The 23919-nt window shown below is 51.0% G+C and overlaps 1 protein-coding gene across 5 annotated transcripts in view; it reads left to right on the top strand.

Annotated features, from left to right (window-relative positions):
• The window catches only part of Crhr2 (corticotropin releasing hormone receptor 2), a 44476-nt gene that overhangs the window by 18598 nt on the left and 1959 nt on the right, over window positions 1-23919 (top strand). For 2 of the 5 annotated variants that reach the window (XM_021189989.1, XM_021189992.2), the window contains 9 exons: window positions 10659-10744; window positions 12537-12643; window positions 12943-13060; window positions 15043-15196; window positions 15665-15725; window positions 16481-16553; window positions 22561-22646; window positions 22845-22980; window positions 23363-23404. In XM_021189989.1, coding sequence (XP_021045648.1) covers window positions 10659-10744; window positions 12537-12643; window positions 12943-13060; window positions 15043-15196; window positions 15665-15725; window positions 16481-16553; window positions 22561-22646; window positions 22845-22980; window positions 23363-23404 — 863 coding nt within the window. Of the gene's footprint in view, window positions 1-10658; window positions 10745-12533; window positions 12644-12942; window positions 13061-15042; window positions 15197-15664; window positions 15726-16480; window positions 16554-22560; window positions 22647-22844; window positions 22981-23362; window positions 23405-23919 lie in introns of all 5 variants that reach the window. The other 3 variants (XM_021189988.1, XM_021189991.1, XM_021189993.1) reach the window with 2 other exon arrangements.

Here is a 23919-nt window from a genome sequence, read left to right as displayed (position 1 = left end):
CCAGTCACCAGGAGAGCCTGGTACCCACGATTCCACTCCTGCGGCCCCCTAAAGACCCACACTGTTTTCAGATCCTGGTTGTGGGGCTCAGGGGTGGAGCACAGCTAGCTAGCTCTTAGGCAACAGACCAGGCAGGAAGGAAGCCATGACCCTCGTGCAACAACCTCAGGGCAACCCCGTATCTAGGGCAGTTCGGTTTGCAAGGAGGGCCTGAGAAGGCTCGAGCCTCCAAGTCTGGAGGGTTAGTGAGGACTCAGCCCTCTGAGCTGCACTTTTGAGGCAGGTTTGGTTCGGTAGATGGATATGTGATAGGTAGATGAAGGTGTTCCAGGCCAGAAAGAGCCACAGGAGGCCTGTGGAGGGGCTGTGCTTAGTGCCTGGGAACTATGGGGTGTTGTAGAATGTAATAGGACAAAAGTTAATAAGGCCAGAGAGGGACACGGAGGACTGAAGATTCACAGCATTGCCAAGGGCTTTGTTGTAGCTATAGTGGGAGCTTGGGCAGGATTGTGAGTGAAGAGGAGCTAAGGTGAGGTCTTCTTGGTCTCGGGGTCAGGGGAGAGGGGTAGGAACACTGTGACAGCCTTTTGATGGAGAAGGCGTTTTGGGAACAGAGGAAGGTTTCCACCTAAGTGGCCTTGGATGCTGGAATTGACAAAGAGGGAGAGGAAATGGCAAGGGACCAAGAATTGCAGAAAATGGGGTGGAGGGGTGTATGCTGGCTTTGAGGCATTAAGGGAACCTCTGAGCAGAGGCATCCAAGAAACAGCTGTCTGGGTAGCAACAGCCCAGTAGAGCACCAGGACACCAGGGTGAGGGTGAGGTATTCGGCAGCTGTGGGAAGGTGTGGAAGCAGGTGTCAGTGCTACACCCAGTCCGTGGCAGTGTCAGCACATCAGAGCTGTCACTGGCCTCATGCAGAGAGTATCGCCAGATGCCACAGCCAACAATGACCAGAGGAAAGGAACTCAGGCAGGGTCACACAACTGGAGTCCATGGGAGAACCACCTTAGAACCTGTGTCCCTTCTACTACCCTGAGCCCTGGCACACCTGTCCTCTCAATTTACTTACCACGCCTAGAGATGGAGACTTGGGGTTATCCTCATGCTACACATGGGGAAACAGAGGCTTGAAGACCTAAAGTAACTTATCTCCTAAAGGAGCAAGGATCCTAAACCACAGCGCTGCCAGGCTAATCAGAGAAGGGTTTTGTAGAAGGGATCTTGGAGGGCTGGGTGTGGTGATGTGTGCTACTAATCCCAGCCCTTGGGAGGCATAGGCAGGCATATCTCTGTGAGTCTACACAGCATGTTCCAGATCTGTCTCAAAAACAAAAACAAAAACAAACAAAAAAACAGGATATTGGAAAGAGGCTGGTGAGAGGGCCCATTGAGTAGAGGATGTCAGCCCACAAACCTGGGGACCAGAGTTGGATCCCTCGAACCCACGAAAAGGTGGAAGAAGAGATCTGACTCCAGAGTTGTATTCTGACTTCCACATGTGTGCTGTGGCATGTGACCTCCTCATCTTGCATGTGCATGTATGCACCACACCACACACTCACACACACACACACCCCACATACCACACACACACACACACACACACACACACACACACACACACACACACACCACATACATACCACCACCACCACACATGATAATCATAAAATCAGGAAAGGACATTGGACATAATGAAAACTATTATTTCATACAATTAATATATACCGATTTCATATAATTAATATGCACCAATTAAAAACAGGAGAGCTCCTGGAGTCACTAAATTAAGGAAGTAGACTTGAGGAACAGAGGATGCAGTGGGAAGAGCCACTGCTGCTCAGTCTGGAGCTCGTCGGAGTGGTTTCTGGAGGGAGGAGCTCTCATCTACTGTTCGGGCAGGCAGTCTGAGGAATAGAGAATGTGGTGATTCCAGCTTGCTTGCTCAAGCTCTGACTGCCCGGAGTCTTAAGACACCAACTAGAGGTAGACCGGTCTCCCCTAGACTTCCCAAGCCTAGGTTCAAATCCCGGGCAGCTAAAACCAATCCGAGCGTGTCCATGCATGGTATAATCCAGGGTGAGGCCCCATCCTTCCTGGGTCTCAGGTTCCCACCTATAGGGAGAAAAGAAAAGAAGTGGGTTTCCAGCAATAGCTTACTGGAGAGACAGCACTTAAATTCATATCACTCCACCTCCCTATTCACATGGATTCTCTCCATCCATGTCCCCCAGTATTCTCCCCCACTGTTCTCTCTTCCCCTCTTTTACTTCCTCTACTCCCCTCTTCTTTCCTTTCCTCTCCTTCAATTTCTTTGCCTTTCCAATCCCCCCCCCCATTTTTGATTATTCCCTCTCTACCCCTGACCTCTTTGTCCACAGATCACCTGAGTCTTCCTGCTCTCCCTGTCCTGGCGCCCACTTCCTTCTCTGCCATGGTCCTGTGGCTTCCTCTGAGGTCCCTCTGCTTCTCCAGCATGTAGCCCATCTTCTTACAGGAGCACTGGTTTCTGCCTTGTCTTTCTTTTCCCTGTCAAGAGGAAAGAATGGGGCCAATATGTACTGAGGCATTTGTGAGGCAGGGAGAGAACCCTAACCTAAGGAGAAGACTGAAGCCTCGCTTCCCAGAACCCCATCCTAAAACGGAAGCAGCCCCCAGACAGAGAAACCTCCCACCAAGTGGTGTCCTACGTCTTGAATTCCCTCTTCAGCATCATGGGACAGAGGTGTCAAGAAAAGTTGCAAAGCCCTTGGCTTCAGGAGCCCTTAGATTGCTTATAAACCAAACTTGCATGGTCAGAGCTTGGGCTGAGGGCTGTAGCGGGCTCTGGGCCATGCAGAGTGAACTTCCTGGAGGGCCTGGACAGCAAACATGTGGCATTTGTTAAGGCTGCAGGTCTGAGGGTACAAGACAGACCAGAGTCTCTGGGGTAAGGGGTTAGAAGCTGCAGAACTAGGAACTGGGCTGCCTCTGTCTTTGGGGACACGTGGTCACCCCCAGACTCTTTCATCATTTTCCACAAGCAGGAAGTTTCCTATGTGTGAAGACTATTTTCCCCCTGAGAGAGAAGGAAGGCAGGGTTGGTTCCCCCATCACATGAGATGTGGAAACATAGTGGGGGAGGAGGGGGATAGAGCAGATGTGGAGACGCTGGCCAGCAGTACCTACAACTGTCCATGTGCCTCCAGTCACCTTGCCCTGTTGCTTCAGTTAGGGAAAGACTGACCATGCTTTAACATCCACTCACTTTGTGTGGAAGGAGTCCAGAAGACAGGGGAGTCTGTCCTGAGGGGAAATAGCAGTGATGGCTGCCAGAGCCAATGGGAGGATGGGCAGTAAGTTGGGAAGGCTTCCTGGAGGAAGCGTTTTACTGGAGTTGGACGAACTGAGGCAGCCATGTGTCATGTAGAGAGAGGGTTTGTGAGCAGGAAAGAGGAGGACCATGGAGGTGCTGGCGGCCTTCATTCTTGCAAGACCCAAAGATGCTGACTGACTGTCCATAGCACTTGGGTGTGGGACCAGGAATTCTGCAAGGGTGCGGCTTCATTTTCGGCATGTGCCATCTGAATCTTTGTCCAAGGTCACTGGGAACCTTGGCCTGTCCTGCTCCTCTCTTCAGCACCATCCCTTATCTTCCCTCTGACTGCCACCAGCAACCGCAGAAGTCTGGCGCCCAGGACTCCCCCCGCCCAGCACCCCAAAGGGCCTGTTCCTCAGGACTCCTTCCCCCAGCACCCCAAAGGGCCCGTCCCTAGCTGTGCTCGGGTTCAGTCACTTGGGCCCTGCTGACCACCTCCAGCCATGCCCCACAGACAGAAAGGTGGCACCTATGTAGTACCTGAGGGGGCAGGGGGATGCAAGGAGCCGGTTGAAATGTAGGAGGCAGCCTCAGTGCAGGGCTGGGTTCCCTGTCGACCGGCCACCTCCTGATTTTTTGTCTTAGCTCTCTTTCTTTTATTCGTGATATTGACTTTTAAAATTTTGTTATTGTGTGTGAGTGATGTGGGAGGTGGAGGCACATGCCACAGTGTACACGTTGCGATCCGGGGACAGCTTGATGCAATCAGTTCTTTGCATGGATTTCAGAGATCAAATCAGGTTGCCAGGCTTCCTGGGCGAGTGTCTTTCCGCTTCGAGCTCTCTTCCTGACCCAGTATGTTTTCATTAGTACGCGCTATTAGTATATTAGTAGGCTTTTGTTGTTGTTGTTCTTTTGAGGATAAGAATAATTAGGTTCTATTGTTTCCATTTCTCCTTCTCCCTGTCCACCCTCCTGCCCCCGCAACTCCTTCCCAACCCCATGTCATATCCATCCTTCCTTGGTCACCCCAGCTCACACATCTTCCTCAGCATCTCCTTCTCCTGATATATGTCACTTTACAGTCTCTGTCCACTCTCATAGTCTCTTATTTACATTCACACAAACCATAAAAAGGATCAAGTGTGACTTCTTTTTTTCTTTCTGAGGCTGGGTCACCTTACTTAATATAATACTTCCCAGATCCATCCATTCTTCTCTGAAGCCGGTTTCATTTCCTTGCTATTATTGATACTGCATCTTTAGTTATCTGATCTGTATGAAGAGAAGACACTGGCTTCATGAAGCCATGTCAAAGTGGAGAAGGAACAGAGCTTGCAGACAGGGAATGGTCATCGAGGGGCAGGAGGAGATTGGGGGGGGGGGACAGGTAGCAATCTGGGGCCAGGAAGGAGGTGTATCCCTGTTTTAGGCATGAGGGGGACACCCCACACCACAGAGGCTATCATTCTGGGATGCTATGTTCTCTCTGCACGTTGTCTTGGAAGGAAGCAGACTGTCCATCCCACCTGAGTATGTCTGATGCCCAAAACCTGCTAGGAGGAGACTGGCCTTCAAAAAGCTGCTCTCTTGTTGGGGGTGGGGTGGGGCCAGGACCTTGCAGCCATGGGTCCACCTCAGCCATTACTTTGCAAGAGCCTTAGGTTGAGAACCAGGCCTAACTCTTCTCATAATGGCTACTTGTCTTACCTCTGGCAAGGTATCCCCTACATTGGACCTCCAGTTCTATGCTTTGGGAAGGTCTCTTTTCCCTTTCATTTCATGGTTCCAGAATAGCCCTGCTTCAGGGTCCACAGCTCACTGCCTTTTAGTCCCTTCTCAAGCTAGCATCATGGCAGATCAACATCATGGAACACAGGCCACTAAGCATTGCTAGGGATGGCCAGAATGCAGAGTAGAGACTAGGGAACCCTGTAGGGGCTCTCCCATAGGTTCCTCGCCTGAGAGAGTAGTGATGTCCACAGTGAAGTGATGTCCCCTCACCTCCTTCATGGACCTAGTGTGACCACCATCAAATTTCTCAGTGTCTCCATAACTTGGTTTCTCCATTGTCTCCTGTAAGTACAGGTGGCTGTCTCTACTTTGTTCAGTATGGGATGGTGGAACATAATAAGTGAAAAGCCTTGTAGAACTAAGAAGCTTTAGGTCCAGTGTAGACAGCTAAAATGCAGAGAGTAGTGTCCACACAGCATAACAGCAATGGGATGGGCATTCTCTGGCCCAAGGTGTCATAGGCAAATGACTCCAACGAGGCCCCGTCTAACCCAGTGTCTGACTTAGGCAATGGCAGATACTCAGACCTTCAGTCTAACATCCTTTCTGACCTAGAACAAGTGTGAACAAGTGTGAACAAGTGTCAACATCCCCAGCTTCCCAGTCTCTGGTCACCTGCATCCTAAGGACTATGATAAGACCAAGGAGATGTGCCAGGGGTCCAAGATCCAGTCCATCCTGTGCTGGAGCAGCATTGGGCTGTACAGACCACTCTCTCAGGGAGGTGCACCTCATTTGGGAGGCTCAGGGAACTTTCTGTTGGCGTCATGACTAAGTCTCAACCACCCAGCCCCGGCTATGCCTCCCAGTGGTCTCTCAACAGTTAACCACACCGTACATCGCCACTGCCCAGGGCAGGCAGCGAAGGGTAGATGGAGAGACATTGGATAGTCTTTCTTCTCACCAGGCAAGAAAATGAGTCAGTCAAGGCCCAATATTTCAGTAAAGAAATGGTTTTACCTGGAGCAGCTGGACTTCGGGCGACAGAGAGATGGGGCTGTGTGGTCCCTAAGGCATCTTCTTCTCGGAATGTGACCACTGGGAGCCTTTTGCCCTGCAGAGATGGCACGGTTGGTTGCAAGGAGCTTAGGTGCAGTGGGGAAAGCCCCTTTCAGATAAACTGGCTCTTTGGCATCTCGGGAGGATGTGTTCCCCAGGGGAGGCCCAACACTGGAGAACTTTCTTTCCCTCTTTCATCCCAAATAGACCAAAAGAGAAGTTTCTTTCCCTCTTAAATTCTCAAGGAGGTGCCCCCTGACTCAATTTCTAATGTGCTCCCCTCAGAGCAGCAAAGACTGTGTCTGGAAAGTAAAAGATGCTTCTACAGGGCTTGCCATTTAAGACTGACGTCCCCCAGGACAGGGGCTTGGACTTTGGCAACTAAAGTTCCAACAGTGAGGTTGGCCTGTCATTGGGTGTGTGAGAGATTTAGTTGCCTCCTGCACATATACTGCTGTGGGGCGTGGTAGGGTTCAGGCATCCAAGGCTGCCAACTCTCCTTTTGGCTTGCGCTGAGTCTCTCGTGCTTTGAGTTCCCCAGTAACCTAGGCAACATCAGCAGCCTTAGTCCATCCCTGTGTGTTCAGCTCTGTTCAGCACTTAAGAAGGGGCCAGATGAGAGGGAAATGCAGGCCTTGCTTTAGGAGATCTCTTGCCTATAGATAAAGGTTCTCACTGCAGGCGGCCTGTGGGCTGGTTGAGAAAGAAGGGCTTTTTAGAACAGGTATCAGCAGAAAAAAGAACAATCCTAGCCCAGCATGGACCAGGGAGACATGAACAACTGGACCCTTGGGGTGACAGACAGCAGCTGTGCCAACTGCTAGAGGAACTGGAGTGACCTAAGTGGCCAGGAGCTCTCCAAGGTCTTCCCACCTACGGAGACAGTGATAGGCTTTGGTTCTGCTGTCCGTGGTGCTGAATAGTCCGACCCACTCACTGACTTCCATAAATGCCACCTCTACCCTCTTTCTCCCTACCATCACCTGACCTTCTTACAGGTCTTCCCAAATAGCCAGTGACAACACCTCTCCTCCTTCCAACACAACCTCACTCACTCTTTCTCCTATATCCAACCTGTCTCTTAAGTTATTTCCCCAAATGGTCAGTCTGCTTTACATGGTCCCTATCTTATGAGTGAGGATATGAGAGATCAAGGTGGTGATAGAGGGAGTATTTTAGAAGTACAGATGCTTGGAACTATCTGAATGGCTTCATGCTTAGCGTTCAGCAAAATGGGAAGGCCCACTTAGTAGATAGAGAACCTACTGAAGGTCACAACAGTATAGTTGGGAAGCAATGGGAATGGCTTTTTTTCTGAGAGGGGAAACCAAAGCAAAGGGGGAAAGACTTGGCCATGGTCACCTAGTCACCCAGAGACAAAATTAGAAAGAGATGATAAGCTCCCATCTCCTAGTCAGGCTTCCAAACCACCTCGGGTGTGCCTCTGAATGAGAAACTATCAACAAAGTTTTGGCACCTATAATGGGGAGAGTCTGTTGCTCAGTAGTCCAGTGCCACTCTGCGGATCCCCACCTGTAGCATCCAGACCCTAATGCCCCTGGAAGGACACACTGCACACCATCAACATTGATTCTCAGCAGGTGCACCTGTGTTGCTGTGGTAACAGGTACCCACTGCTCTCTATCCAGCTCCACACTCTGGCCTGGACATCTGAACTCAGACTGTATGCGCCCATCCTCCTGTGGTTTAAGGGGAGGAGGGAGCAGGGCTCTTCCACTCTTCTGTCCGAGGCTGTGCCTGAGGGCTTGGTGCCCTCATTAGTTGTAGCAGACAGCTCCCTCAAAGAACAGGCACATCTATCTTCCAGCCTTCTGGTACCCAGAAACTCACCCCCAGACAGCATCAAGCCCCAGAGGGAAGTCTTCTTCGCCTCCACATCCCACATCTCAGACAATGATTTTGAATGTTTAGCAAATCTAAGTCAATTCGATGCTGGCCGCATGTCCTCAAAGTCCTGCTCCTGAGGGGCACACAGTGGCTCCAATACAAAGCCTGCCTACCAGAGAGCTTAAGTCCAATAGCAAAGGAAAGGGCTAGATTCAAAGTGACAGAGCCTACCCAGAATCATTGCAAATGCTCTAAAATAGATTTTTGTTTTTCAAACCACAGATTTTGTGACAATAACAGACCATAAAATCGATTTTGTGGGTCACGACTAGCATTTATGTATGAAACAAATGGATACATTAGCACAGAGTAGAATGGCAAACATTATAGCTGTGGTCAAACTAAATTTTGCTTTGTGAAACTGGATCCAAGCACTCACGCACACACAAGCACATGTGTGCACACAGTAATACAAAAATACATGTGTTAATGGAGTCCAAGGGCAATAAAAGGTGAAGTGCTGTGTTCCGAGAAGTGAGACTCTCTAGAAGAGGTTCTCAGAGGGAAAAGAACGATGGATTCTGGTCTACAGTGCTGAGTAGGCCCTCTGGAGGAAACGGCATGGGGCTAGGTGGAGGATGAACAGGAGTTTGTTGGAGTGCAGAATGTCTTGGGGGCTGAGGCACCAGTGATCTGGGCACGTGATTGCCAGCTGAGATTGGGGTACCAGGCAAACATGGGACCCAGGGGTAGAGAAACCTTAGCATCATCCTAGGGAGTTGGACTTCATTCTTGAGAGCAATAAAGAGACACTTTATTTTTAAAGTATGCATGGCATTTAATCATGGCCAGGATCACCTTCCTTGCCAACAGTAAGGGAAGTGTCCCCTCAACATGCCAGGTAAGAAACGTCACTGGATAAAGGAACAGAAGTGTCTTAGGAGTCTGGCTTTTTCTAATGCGGCGGACACTGTCTGTGTCCCTTGAAAAGATTTTATTTTCTTACGAATATTTTGCCTGTATGTATGTCTGTACACCATGTATGTTCTTGGTCCCCAAAGAGGTCAGAAGCAGGTATTGGATGCCCTGCAACTGGGCGTAGGAATGTTTGTGGGCCATCATATGGGTATTAAGCATAGAGACTCCAGTCCTCTGCAAGGTCAGCCTGTGCTGGTAACCACTGAGCCATCTCTCATCTCTTTCTAATGGGGACTAGCCCTGGAGCTCCCCTCCAGGGGTCTATTGTTGAGGGTAACAATCCTGGTGAGGCACTGCTGGCTGGCAAGGTGGGTCTCATGCTGATGGCACTGAAGGCAAAGTTTTTCAAACCCTGAATTTGAGAACTCTATGCATTCAGAGCACTAGATTAAAGAATAGTTGAGCTAATAGAATCTCCCCCCATTGTTTTCTGCTCTTCAACAAGCACTCCTTAATAATCTCTTCTCTTTGAGCTCACTGTCAGCTCAACGGAAGTGAGTTTCTAAGTAACTTAATTTTTTTTCAGAGCTCACTGCTTCCAAAAAACAATCTAAAGTTTCCTGTCCATCTCTATGACTCCGTGCTCCAAGCTATTTATTTTAATTAGCTTTATATTGTATATTTAACATGAGCCAAAAAAGAAAACCCGATAACATATGCCCATTAGCCAGTAAGTAGAGCCTTGGTACAAATCACCCCCCCCTCCCAAACAATGGATCAATCAGAATTGTAATCAAAGGGGAGGTGAGCTCTCTGCTAACAGCTATGCAGAGCAGTCTGGTGAGAGGCTTTGGGGGATCTCAGGGAGAAGGTATACTACTGCCTGAAGGGTGTTGGGGTGAGTTATGGAGAGATCAGCTTTGAATCTAGACATCCAGGGTCAGAGCTCAGGTTGGAAGCTGAATCTGAATATTTTTGACCTTCATGCTTTGCCCTTGAGGAAACCTCAGCTTCTGTTCACTGGACACAGCTGCTCTAAAATGTCCTATTGGACATCACATTCGGCTTCGGTGTGGACATTGGTTCTCCACACACATATAATATGTAGTGGCCTGTCAGGCAGCCATAGCCCCCAGGCAGCAGTACAACCCTGCATCCGCAAACATCTGTGTTAACACAGCCAAGTGGCTCAGAGGTCAAGAACACAAAACAGAGCCAAACCTTGCCATCTTGGTAACCTCGATTCTCCCCGTGCCTCAGTCTCTTCCTCTATAGAAAAGGTATTGGAACAAAGACTGAATCGCAAGCGTGTCTTGTCCATTAGACTCAGCTGGAAGAGCACCTGGGTAGGCAGGCACATGCCGTGTAAGTGGCGGCTATTGTGGAAATGCAGAACGCTGCTGTCGGAGAAGAGTATGAATCCCACACGGAAAATGATCGAAGAAGCAGCAGAAATTGTTTGTTGTGCTAAAAGCAGCCAATCTTCAGCCATAACCCAGGACTCACAATTGGGTCCGGTTTTGTAGCTGTGGAATAAAGGCAAGAAGCTTCACAAAGAGCTCGTCAGAGAGTGTGTCTGAAATGGGTTTCTTTAGCATGCCTTTCAGTCACTGAGTAAGATAAAGCCCTATGTGTAATTTTCATATAAATGACTCATATTAGCTTTCAGATAGGCATTGTGTTTTCAGGTCCAGGAGAACTAAGGAGTGTGGACCTTATTCTGCAGGTACCAGGGAGCCAGGGAGGGCTTTTGAGGTGGGAGGGCGACCTGCCTCTCAGTGGTTGGCATCTTCTCTAGGGAATGCCTATAGAGAGTGCCTGGAGAACGGGACCTGGGCCTCGAGGGTCAACTACTCACACTGCGAACCCATTTTGGATGACAAGGTGAGTGCCCTCCCCCCTGCCCCAGGTCCTCGCTGCGTTAGGACGCAGACTGAGCACAAAGGCCCTCATGGGCATCAGAGTCAGCCTTGGTGACACCCAGTTCCCCTTCTCTGCATCTCCTACCCTCCACAGAGTCCCCCTCCAAGAGAGCTTGGGTTGGTGAGGTGAAAGAGAGAAAGGGCACCGTGTAGTCGGTGCTCCCTAGTGGACTCTGTGAGCACTCTCTTTCCCTTCTGTGGAGCCTCATTTTCCCCATCGGGCATTCTGCTTCTATCATCCCACAGAGGAAAAAATACAGCCTTCGCGACAGGAAGTTGGGCCTGCCTGGACCTTGCCACCCTGCACTGGCTCTTGCCAATACTGCCAAAGATCTAGCCTCCCTTGCTCTTAGGTTTAGTACTGTGTTCCAACCCAGAGCCTCATATATGCTAGGCAAACACTGTCCCTTGAGCCCCACCTCCAACAAGCTGGGCTTCATTGCTGACCCAAAATGGTTACATTCCAACTGCACACTCCCTTCATCCACCAAGGAAGCTCTCAGGTGGTCTGGAGCCTTTCCTCAAATGAAGTCCAAGTGTAGGGGACAGAACATTGGCCCCTCCCGAGAAATGGAGCCACAGAATTGGAGCCCAGGTGTTCCACAGAGAGGCCTCAGGGGAGTGTGAGGAGCGCTCGCTATACAGCCTGGCTAGAGAGAAGCTTGCTCTCAATAACCCTCGGGCCTTCCTCCTGGCAGTGAGACAGGATGAACTGACCCATACTCCACTTGAGTACTACTGTGTTCTGCACTGCACATCCTCATTGCTGTGCTCAGGGACCAGTCCCAACCTACCCCTCCAGGACCCCCATGGGTCACAGCTTCTAAGGCAAGAGGGAAGGTTGGTCCCGTAGTTCACCTGTCATTGCTAAAGGTCATCTCACCCTCAGTTACTCTGCCAGCAGATGTCTGAGCAGAGGCTAAACCCAGACATGGCACTGTCTCCATGTTTTTAATCTGCATTTGCAGCCCTAGTGTATCTCAATAGCTCACATCCAAACGTACCCCTAAAATGTATGCTGGGAGACCTGGCTATAGTTTCTGTGAGTGTGTGCATGTGTGTGTGTGTGTACATGTGTGTGCATGTATGCATGTGTGTGCATATGTGTGTGCATGTGCGTACATGTGTGCATGTGTGTACATGCGTGTGCGTGTGTGTACATGTGTGTACACGTGTGTACATGTTTGTGTGTATATGCATGTGTGTGCATGTATGCACATGTGTGTGCATGTATGCATGTGCATGTGCATATGTGTGTACATGAGTGTGCATGTGTGTATATGTTTGTGTGTATGCATGTGTGTGCATGTGTGTACATGTGTGTACATGTGTGTATGCATATGTGTGCATGTGTGTACATGCTTGTGTGTGTATGCATGAGTGTGTACATGTGTGTGTGCGCGCATGTGTGTGTGTTGTTGAGGATTAAACCAAGGACCACACATGCTAGACAAGCTATCTGTCACTGATCCTCAACTCCAGCCCTATTTATTTGTGTATGTATGGATTTATTTATTTAGAGCCATTAAGTTGTCCAGGTAGGTCCTCCTAATCTCAAGTAGCTGTGCCAAACAGTCCGTGCCTCCATACATCAGCCATTTATGATAACAGAGCCACCAGCGGGAAGATCAGATGCCTGAGGATACTTAGAGCCACTTTTTGTCCCAAGGTCAGGGCAGAAACAGCTGGAGTACCAGCCCTACTCCCACATAGCCATGCCTGTGTCTTCCCATGCCTATCTGTCTGTCCAGCAGAGGAAGTATGACCTGCATTACCGAATCGCCCTCATTGTCAACTACCTGGGCCACTGTGTTTCCGTGGTGGCCCTGGTGGCCGCTTTCCTGCTTTTCCTAGTGCTGCGGTGAGTCCACCTCCACCCTGCTTCCTCCTTGTCTTTGTCTCTCCCAGACATTGTCTCTTCCATTCTGGGTCCCCGGGAACAGTGGCCAGAAGTAGGTTTAATCCAGGCCCCAGGGCTATGACCACCAGCCTGCCTGAAGGGTGGCGAACAAGCCAACCTGGGACTACCAGGGGGTCCTTGGGCTCTGGTTCAGCCCCGCCCTCATCCCAGGCAGTGCCCTTCCCAGCTGGTTTTTATCCTGCTGGCCCCCAGCCTGAACCCCAGATGAACCTGGCTGACCCTGACCTGGTCCTCCACAGGAGTATCCGCTGCCTACGGAATGTGATCCACTGGAACCTCATCACCACCTTCATCCTGAGAAACATCGCATGGTTCCTGCTGCAACTCATCGACCACGAAGTGCACGAGGGCAATGAGGTCACTTCCGGGAGCCTCAGACTTGGGAGGGGGGGGTGCCTGTCTGGCTGCCTGTCGGTTCCTAGACTATCTCATGTAGTAACCTACCCTGGGGCAGGCCTTGGGGGTTGCTCCCAGCTAAAGCTATCACTGCATGCCCCCTGGCCCCTGTCTCCTGCCCCCTTACCCCCTACCCTCATCCACCTTACAAATGCAGGTTCCTTAGAGGAAAGGAGCTGGCCTTAACCTCCATCGAGGGTTTTCTTGCTTAATTTTCAATGTAGGACTAAAGAGATTAATTCCCTTCCACAGACATGGAAAGTGAAGCACAGAGGGTTAAGTTACATTGTTGGTATAGTGTGTCCACTCCATGGCCCCAGTCCCCCTAACCCCCTGGATTTTTGTCAACTGTTACTGCTGAGTGCCCAAGTCACTGTAAAACTGAACCTGGAAGAGGGCCAGCTCTACTCTCTGCCATACCTCATAGAGGTCTCAGTACATTGTCTTTGGCTGACCTGGCTCTTAATTACACACGCGCGCGCGCGCGCACACACACACACACACACACACACACTTGTTCTAGTTTGATCCTTAACTCAGCCTGGCATTAGTGAGACTACACGTCACCTGGAAAAATGGCAGCTTAGTATTTGGGTTCATAGCCTCCCACCCACAAAGACTCTCTCAAAGAACCAGGGCTGGAGGCTGTGGGACAGAGGTATGGGACAGCGAGCAGCTCAGCCTAGGAGCAGTGCCCAGGGGCCAACAGCCCGCTGCTGTCTCCACGTCCTCCACATGCTAACATTGACCATAGAGAACCCTGGGAGAAAGCCACAGATATGAAAGCCCATGACTTGGATCCCGGCTCAGAGGGGTCACTGTGTGACTCTGGGACAGTGCCTGTCCTTCTTACATCCATGCAATATTCTTGGGAGCATCTCCTCTCAGAGGAACAGGGACAGGTCCAGCTTAGCTGATAGGGCACACAACAGTGGTCCTAAGCACAGCCCCCATTCATGTCTTCCTTTCCCCTCACTGCTGGACAAGGTGGCTACCTCAGGGCTTAGAAAAGTGCCTGGATTTTTAGAGGCCTCAAAATTAGCAAGAGTCTCCCACTATGAGCCAGCAGGATCCCCCAACCCCAACACCTCAGTGGCCCCATCCTACTCTCTGACTTGCTTCTCTCACATCATTTTTCAGTTTGTTTTTTGTTTTGTTTTGGTTTTTTGTTTTGTTTGGTTTGGTTTTTGGTTTTTGGTTTGTTTGTTTGTTTGTTTTGTTTTGTTTTGTTTTGTTTTTGAAACAGGGTTTCTCTGTGTAACCCTTGTTGCTTTGAAACTCACTCTGTAGACCAGTCTGGCCACAAAATCAGAGATCTGCCTGCCTCTGCCTCCAGAGTCCTGGGATTAAAGGTGTGTGCTACCATGACTTACTTGTATCCTTTCCTTTTAAGTGAAAGTTCAGTCTATCCCTAAATGAAACCCAGTCTGACTAGCTGTGTAGCCGAAGGGACATTGAAAAGTGTTCATTCAGCCCCAGTCAGCTGGCAGGAAGTCAACCACTGTCTCTTTCTAGACTGAACATATATCAGACACGGTGATGCAAGCCTGTAATCCCAGCTATTTGGGAAACTGAGAAAGATTTTTATAAGTTCTGAGCAAACCTGTGCTACATAGTGAGTTCATAGCCAGCCTGGGCAATTTAGTGAGCCCCTATTGCAAAATAAAAATATGATCAAAATTCTTAAAAAGCTAGAGCTGTAGGCTCAGCGACAGCATGCTTGCCTGGCAGGTGGGAAACCCTGGTCCCACCCCCTATACCACATAAGCAATAGGAGGCTGAAGAGGCTAGGGAGGAGAGGAGGTCAGAGGCACACAGAAGAGGGGCTCCCCCGAAGTGAGGATGGGAGCCTGAGCTACCCCACCGGGAATTCCTCGGTTCCCCGTGGGACCTGCTCTGCTGCCCCAGCAGCCTCTCACCACCCCACCCCTCCCCACATGCAGGTCTGGTGCCGCTGCATCACCACCATCTTCAACTACTTTGTGGTCACCAACTTCTTCTGGATGTTCGTGGAGGGCTGCTACCTGCACACGGCCATTGTCATGACGTACTCCACGGAGCACCTGCGCAAGTGGCTCTTCCTCTTCATTGGATGGTGTGAGGATCCCTGGGCAGGAGGACCTCCCGGGAGAGGAGCACTGTTGATAAAATCCATGCTCCCCCCTCCCTTCATCTTGAGGCCAAGAACTGAGACCAGCCTGCCTTGCCACACCCTTGCAACCCCCAGCCGCTGCCCCTATGCAGTCCTGACCAAAGCCCAAGTACACCTCTGCCAGCCACCCCTGCACCATCTCAGGATGCAGCTGCTTCCACCATTCGCTCCCCAAACCCTCTGGAAGTCATTCCAGAAAGCCTTCCTCTTACCCAAGATGACCAGCCCTAAGACACTTGTCCCCTACACCATACCTTGTATGGCTGAGAGCTGTTCGGGGGGGGGGGGGGTCACAGGTGGCCTGTAGTTGGAAGACCCAAAACCATCCCAGGCCCCTGTGATGCCCTGCCTTGACACTACAAGAGGGTGTGTGCACATGAGTCCATCCCTGCATCGTGTGTCTCTCCTTTCAGGCATACCCTGCCCTATCATTGTCGCCTGGGCAGTTGGCAAACTCTACTACGAGAATGAGCAGTAAGTGGGACAGCCTGGAGGGTTTGAGAGCCCAGATGACAGCAATTCCCCATGAGGTCACAGGGGCAAGAGGTGCTAATTGGCATGAGAATAGGGTTACATCTAAGGACCTTAGCGCAAGGAAAGCCTCGGAATGCTCGGGAAGTGGAGGGCTGCCTCGGAAGGTGGTAAGTTTTCTCTCAGGGGTGTTCAGACAGACACCAGCAACGTTGGGTGCTCTGAGACTGGCCTGCCCTGGATGACCTTTGCTGCAAGAGCCAGAAACTTAGCCCAGCCTTTCTTCCGGCGTCCCAAAGCATCCCCAGCTGTCAGTGAACCTGGCCAGGCAGTAGGCACCTTCCCTGGTTTGTATCTCAGCTCAAAGACTAAAAACTGGGCCCAAGGCTGAAGAAGGTCCCACATCCACACCTGCAGCTTTGTGCCCCCAAGTGTCTGGCACACAGCACAGGTTCTACGAACACCAGGTGGCACGGGACAGCCAGCCCATGGACCAGTAAAGGAGAGCCCAGCTCTTCCTTGCTTCCCTGTACCTGCTGCATGTCCAGTCCTGGAGGCCCCAGGCAAGCTCTGAGACTGACCACAGGAGGCCAGTCCCACCAGACACAACAAAAGACAGGGCAGGGCCTCGCTAGGGTAGCTAGTATGATTAGCCAGCTACCAGGAACTGCCCTGGAGCCTGGGGCTTGGGAGGGTCACATGAGACCTAGTTCTGAGCTGAGAATCTGTATCCACCTCCATTCCCTGTCTTTTTGCAGGTGCTGGTTTGGAAAGGAAGCTGGTGACTTGGTGGACTACATCTACCAGGGCCCCGTCATGCTCGTGCTGTTGGTATGTCCTCTGTGGATTAATGGGCTGGGGCACACGGAGCAGAGCAAGAGATCCGAGCAGGCAGAGGCACCCTCAAAGTCCTGGCCTGGGCTACAGCCTGCACCCATTCTGTACTGTGCCCGTGCTCTGCCCACCGGTTCTCCTATGGGCTCTGCCTGTGGCAGCCTGCACGAGGCTGCAGACTTTATTTGCTATTTTCCTTAGGGGGAGACATGGTCTGTCTGGTTGGTTCTAGCACCTTCTGGGGTCATAGGTTCCTTGTCAGGTCCAGTGCTGAGACAGGAGGGTAGGCAAGCTGGTACGAGCGAAAGGTGAGCCAGCTTCTGTTCAATGCATTGCTCAGTTCCTCTGCCCCCAGGGACAGCCTCTAGGGCCCCGCCCGCCGCCCTCAGGCTGGCAGTAGATTCCAGAATTCGGTGTAATGAGCAATTGTTCCTGGGCCAGCTCCCCGCCCTTTGCCAAGTGTATTCACATCTCAGATATAATTGCCACCACATCTTTAATGCACAACAAGCTTTAATTAAGATGGAGTTTAAGTAGTGGCTGCATTCTGGGGGGAAAAAAAGAGCCCATTATATATCATACATTTAAAAACATACAAAAAAGCCCCATAAGAAATTGGCATTTATATAAGATTTATTTTAGGCTTCTATGAGTACCAGTTCTCTTAAAGGGCCATAGAACTCTCCTCTTTCACATACCAGGTGCCAATTGGGTTTACCTTTGTCCACCATGGCAACAAGTCCTATCATCTCTTCTGTTCCGTGATGCTTGCTCGCCTGTGACTGTTGGAGTCACTGGATCCCATCTTTGGAATGTCCTTGATGGACATCAGCTGAAGATGACAAGGAAGGTCTTCCACCACCTTCAGGGCTCCACTCACTTAGGCAGGGACTGGTCTTTGTCAGCAATGAGGGAAGGGTTGTCGTCCTTGGACCAGCAGCTGCAGTGACTCACTCACCCCTCAGTGTGAATGAAAACCTCCCAGCCAGCTGCCAGGAGCTTGTGTAAAGGACCGGGGCTTTTGATAAATCTGGGACCCAGCCAAGGAAGGCTGGCCTGGATGGGAACCACAAGCTTGTGAATGAGCTCCCGCCTAACACTGTTGTCCAGGTAGCGTGGAAATCATAAAGAAGTGGGAAGCATTTGGGGGGTCCAGCTCCTGACTGCCCAAGTATACATACCTCCCTCTCTGACTGCACACTGGCTTCCTTTGGAGCCAGCTGCTTATAGCAGCAGAGGTTTCTGGGATCTGAGCTGAGCCCTCACACACGTTCTGTTCCCAGCACGTCCAGATGCGCACACATTTGCTACATAGGAGAAATGATACTGCCCATTGCAGAGCTAAACCCAAGATTACAGGCACAGTTAACAGAGCTGAGATCCAGGGACTAGCCCCCTGCTCGCCAACCTGCCTGCTTGGCTTGCCTGCCCCTCCTGTTCTCTAGAGGCTTCTCGTCATTTATTTCTGGAGTCTGTGAGAAGCCTGACTACTGCCTAGTTGTTATTGTGGGGGGAAAAAGAAAGGGTCCGTTCATTACAACCAACACGTGACTTTATAACCAGGATTGTCACTATGCACCAATCTTCAAGGCGAGTCTGTGGTTATCTGTAGGACAGGTGAGGAAGCAGAATCTGTAGTTAGTGGTTTGCCTAAGGCCACAAAAAAAGCATGGGGATTTGAACCTACACTTACAGCCAGGAGTTCCCTGGAGGTGGTCTCAGGACCCACAGCAGGGGATTTACAGAGGGTCTAGACAAGTGAGCCAACCCAGTCAGGATTAGCACCAGGACAGACAGCCTTGGTCTCAACCTGGCACCCTGGAATAGCTATGTACAAAGGTCTTAGCCGTGTCCCTCTGAAGGTGGGGGAGTCTGTCCTATTTATCTCCCCTGGATGTTGCTTCAGAACTGCAACCTCTCCATACCTCGCTCTACCCTGTGACACTAGAGAAAGCCCCAGGCTGAGCACTGTCCCCTGCAAGTGCTCTCAGGTCCAAGGGGGCACAGACTAGACATCTACATCATGAGACACTAAGGTCTGACTGACTGATGCTGGGCTCCGTGACTCATGAACGGTGACTCCTTAGACTACATGCCTCCCCAAAGCACCCACAGCTTTTGGCCATGCCTGTTCCTAAGGTAGATGCCTGAGGCCCCAGTCTGCTCCAGCAACATACACATGTAACAACATCCAGGGGCCTTGACTATGCACATCTGGGGTCCTGACTATAAGGTCAGGTGTGCTCAGCTGCTGGGAGGGAAAGTGTATTCTGTCAGCTCTTTGTCTGTCCTAGCCAGCTCCCTGGATGTAGTGATCTACTGAGGACCAGTCTCCAGGGGTGTCCATCCTGAAGGGCTGGCCCATGGAGAGCAGGCAGGTGTGGCCCTGAAGTAAGTGTGGTGTAGAGAGCAGCAAGATGAGTGAGTAACACAGGAAGAGACAAGTACATAGCTTGGGATGACCTGCTCAGAACTAGGAGACGCCAGGCTAGAGGTGTCTCCGAGACCTGGAGCAACCAACTTAAAGATGGCAGGAGCCAAGTCTGAAGCCCATATAGACATGATCCAAAGTCACCTCTTCTGTGATCTGGTCTTCTTCCCTGCCTCCTGCTTTGTCCCTTGCTTCCCTCTCAGTCTGTGTGAACAGTGAGAATCTGGTAACAAAGAGGCTCTTGTGAACAAGCAGCAGGAATTACTAAGTACTTTCTCCTGCAGCAGACTTGGGAGTCTTACCTACTGAGGGTGCAGGAGCAGTGGACTGGCATTGTACTTTCTCTGCCTTGGATTATGGTGGCAGGCAAGGCTGTTTCCTGTGCCATATGGGACGAGTGGCTGTAGCCTCTGAGTTTATGGTGTGAACTTGAGAGAATTCTAGCTGGTATCATGCTCTCCCACTATAAGGTGTGGATGCTTCGTGGGGTCAGTGTGAGGACTAGGGGGGGCTCAGATATATGCTAGTGCTCTGGACTCTTCCTCAGCAGGTCCGGGAGTACACAAAGCCTCCAGGGGACAGACGATCAGTGGGATGGAGGGGGGGCAGCTGACTCTGAAAGTGTAGCCAGCTTCTGTCTTCCCACATTTCCTTAACCCCTGTAGGAGCAACATGTAGGGCCTGGGAGAAAGATGTTGCTGAAACCAGCCCTGCTGCCTTTGGCTTGACAGATCAGCCAGTCTATTGCACCCGAGTGTCTGTAAAGCATGGCTTATGGTGGGGCCTGCCCGTTAAAGAGGATGTGGCTTGAGGAATATCGGTGTAGTGCTTGGGACTGCACCTGGAACGATGTGAACTCTAGCTCTTCATTGTTGAGCTCTGGGCAGGAATGGGCCTCCCCAGGCCTTTCCTGTCACAAGATAATACAGACTGAAATGCTCACACTGTGGGAGTCAAGACAAGATCTCCTCCATGGTGGGAAAGTTCTCACACGGTGGCTGCCTGGATCCCCACCACCACCACCTTCCACACGCAGGCCCCCTCTAGGCCTGGTACCCACTTCATTGAGCTCCTGAGGAGAAGCAGATGGATTGCAAACATCTGAGGCACTGAGCCTCCAATAGTGGGGGTGTGGGAAGATAAGACGTCTCCGTGAGAGCTTCTTAGGGGAGCCAGCCTCACCTGTAAACTCCAGCTGTCTCAAAATCCAGCCATGGGGGTCACCTTAAGAACATTCCAGGATGGGTGGGAGTGTCCGGCGAGAGAATTGTTGAAGGGCTTTGATTTTTCCTTCGTGGGCTTCCACACGCTGGAGCTGGTCTTGACTCCCATAAGCAGAATTGCTCTGGCCCCAAAAGGAGCTGGTTCCTTCACCCCAGTACCATTCTGTTCTCTCCCGGTCTGGTCTCTGACTGGAAGCTTTCTGCTTTCACAGCTCATGCTATCACTGGTTCTTAGCTTGTTTATTTTAGCGCCATTTCTCCAGCCTTTTCTGAGTGAGTCCCTCCAAAAAAAAAAAAAAATGCAATCCCTTCCCCCCATCAGAAGCGAGGCCATAGTTCTCTGTGAGCAGACACTGTGCCTGCCTGTCCACACACCTTTCACTGATGCCCCAGCGCAGAGGCTGACATGGAAAGGTAATTGCTTGATCCAGTTAGACAAGGTGTGAGTATAATGGTTCGTTGGGGAGCTGGCATGTTTTGCTTTGGGGTGTAGGGTAGAGTCTAAGAGTACTGAAGAGTTCAGTGTGGTCTGGAGAGAGAGGAAGTTTTCTGGGGTGGGGCTGATGTAGATACTATAAAGGGGGGGTGGGAAATGAGCTAAAAAAGAATGGGTAGCTTCCAGGGGACACAAAACCAGGCGGGGGTTGCCTGTTAGTGAAAAGGAAGAGCAGGGTCTTTTAGACACTCCATATCAGCCACGTTTCCTGTTACCTCTTCAACATAGACTAGGACCCTGTGGCCAAGAGGCGCCCAGTGACTGCTGGGTACATGGGTGGGTAAATGGGAGGATGGATGGATGGATGGATGGATGGATGGATGGATGGATGGATGGATGGATGGGCAAAAACAATGGATGGAAAATTGAATGAAGTGTTTGGTGGGAGGGTGGTTGGATAGATGGATGACTATTTGGTAGGTTAATGGAGAGATGAAACATTTGGGTAGATAATTGAACGAGCCAGTTGGTGAGTTGAATGATGTTCAATCCAAGAAATTTGAGTATCTTTTTATTTCTCAGAGACATCAGAAAGATCTGGGAAAAGAACAAGAACTTTGTGTTACCTTAGGCTAGGTGAGCCTTGAGAGACAGCAGGCCATGAGCAGCCTCTTGCGTCCTCCTGGCTGTCTGTGGCCTCACTGGGCCATAGTCTAGAGATGAATTTGAGAGAGCAGTGAGGCTGTAGAGAGGTGGGAGCCTGAGGTCTCCAGCTCCTCTGCCACCCAGCTGGGGGACAGTTGGCTACAAGGCCGATACATACCGGTGTCCTTTCCTCCCTTCTCTGAATCTATAGAGTGGAAGAATTAAAAGGGCTGGCTCAATCTGTAGAAGCAATGGATTTTTCTAGACAAAGACTGGGGAGCATGTGTGTGTCTCCCCACAGACAGGCCAGCAGACATCTCTAGGCTAATTATGTGTCTCCCAGGCTGTGAACGCTTTCTGGGGAAAGAGCCCCAATAGGCATGTACACATCCCATTCCCATTTGCCAGCACTTAGCAATACATAAAGGGAAATGCTGGCACACAGTGTTCCCTGATAGACACATACGCATGGTCGCACAAGACCCACTCTGAGACAAGCACATATGGACAGTCAAACAGGGCAGCATACACAGAGGGAAAGCACAGCCCCAGGGACCAGCTGATGAACTGACTGACTCTTGAGATCCCCCTCAGAGAGCAAGAGTTGTGGGGGAGCCAGAGACCCATGCAGCAGGCAGCCGACAAAGGAGCCAACAGACCCATGGCAGTCAGAGGTGGGAGTGTCTTTGATGTTAAGGGAAAGCACCAAATGAAGATTAATTGTTCCTTTCCCAGCACTCCTGGGCAGACCATTTATCTTCCTCGCTGCCCGTGAGTGTCTGAAGGCTTCGGAGCACCTAGGAGAAGGATTAGTAGAGACTAATCACTCCATCTGGCCTGTGTCCCCCTCCCCCCAGGGCAGAGCTGGAAGGACCTTAGACCAACCTAGAGCTGGTGACAGTCTGAAGGTCTCTGAGGTCCTACACCAATAAGTAGGAACCCTGTGACCAACAGAGGTAAATCAGAGACCTGGGGTGTGGTTCTGTAGAGTCTTGGAGTAAGGCAGGGGTTGGGGTTCTCAGGAGTGACTCCAGAGGAGTAGTCACATCTCCCACCCATTTTCTTTACAAGCTGCCTGGACCATGGGTGGAGAGCAGGCCCTGGAGTCAATGGGTGCCTTCCTGCCCTGCTGGGTAGGAGCAGAAGTTGGGTGACCAAAGCAGGTGCCCGGTGCTGGAGTTTGTGCCAAGGAGGCAGGTGTCAGGGATTCTTTTTCTCAGCCCACTCCCACTACACACCTTCCCGTGTGACCCCTTTGCTTTCTTCCAGATCAATTTTGTATTTCTGTTCAACATCGTCAGGATCCTGATGACAAAGTTACGAGCATCCACCACATCGGAGACAATCCAGTACAGGTAAGGAAATGCCTTGGCACCTTAACCTGGAGGGCATGGAAGAAGCAAGGGGGTCCTCTCACCACAGCCCTTGGGGTCCTCACCCCTAGAGTCGCTTGAACAAAGCATAGCACCCCATCTCCTCCCCTGCCCCCCTGAGTGAGTCCTATCCTATAGGTGAGCTCAGGCTTGTTCTCACCTTCTCGCTTCTCCATCCAGGAAGGCAGTGAAGGCCACGCTGGTCCTCCTCCCCCTGTTGGGCATTACCTACATGCTCTTCTTTGTCAATCCTGGAGAGGATGACCTGTCCCAAATTGTGTTCATCTACTTCAACTCCTTCCTGCAGTCCTTCCAGGTAGGCACTCCTTGCCCCAGCACACCTCCCAGGCCCGGATGCTAACACTGAGCCGGCATGCTAGGATCGGTTACATGAGCACTGAAACGCAAGCGCTTGCACATGCAGAACCCCACTTGTCCCCAGATGGTGACCTGGCTGCCCTGGTTGTATCACCTGCATCCTGGGACTTAACTGTCTTAGCACTTCTGAGAACACCTAGGACAAGCTCAGGATGTTGAGGCAAGAGGTCACACCCAGCTTAGAGCAGACCCTGGTGTAACTGCATGCCTTGTCTAAGCCCAGGACTTCTGAACTCCGCCCAGCCATCCCGTGTCCTCCCACACCACTGGCTGGAATGACCCCTCAGCAGATGCCTGACATCGCCTTCCTTCCTTTCTAGGGTTTCTTTGTGTCTGTTTTCTACTGCTTCTTCAATGGAGAGGTAGGAGACAGGGCCTTTGGGGTGGTCTAGGGGCTCAGGTCTCTTAGTCTGTGCTCTCAGACGGTCCAGTCAAGCTGACCAGTCTTTCAGAAGAGCTTCATCGCTGGCTCTTCTCAACTCCATCTGATAGGAGATGGGGCTAAGAAACCACTCAGCTTTAGGGGAACAGGACTTCTCCTGCCGAGCCAGCTTAGGTCAAGTACACAAGCCAGGAATAGCATGCTTGCCCTCAGAGCCAGGAAGCAAGGTGACCAGAGAGCAGGGCCTGAGGAAGCCAGACAGAGGGGATGACAGAGGGGAGCTGTCAGAAAACTGTGAGGTGGCATATGTCATTCAAGCAGTTCTTTACAACTCAGCAGAGAAGAGACCGTCGGGGGCTGGAGGATGACTGCCAAAGATCAGAACCCGAGTTCAAACCCGAGACTCACATGGCGGAGGAAGAGAATCTAAGTCTGAATGAAAGCTGACCTCCACATACCTGCTGTGATGCTCAGTGGGAACACTCATGCATGCAT

Source organism: Mus pahari, chromosome 2, assembly GCF_900095145.1.
Source record: "Mus pahari chromosome 2, PAHARI_EIJ_v1.1, whole genome shotgun sequence".
Classification (NCBI taxonomy): Eukaryota; Metazoa; Chordata; class Mammalia; order Rodentia; family Muridae; genus Mus; species Mus pahari.
Note: the sequence above shows the minus strand (reverse complement) of the source record. Positions and strands in the feature narration are given on the sequence as shown.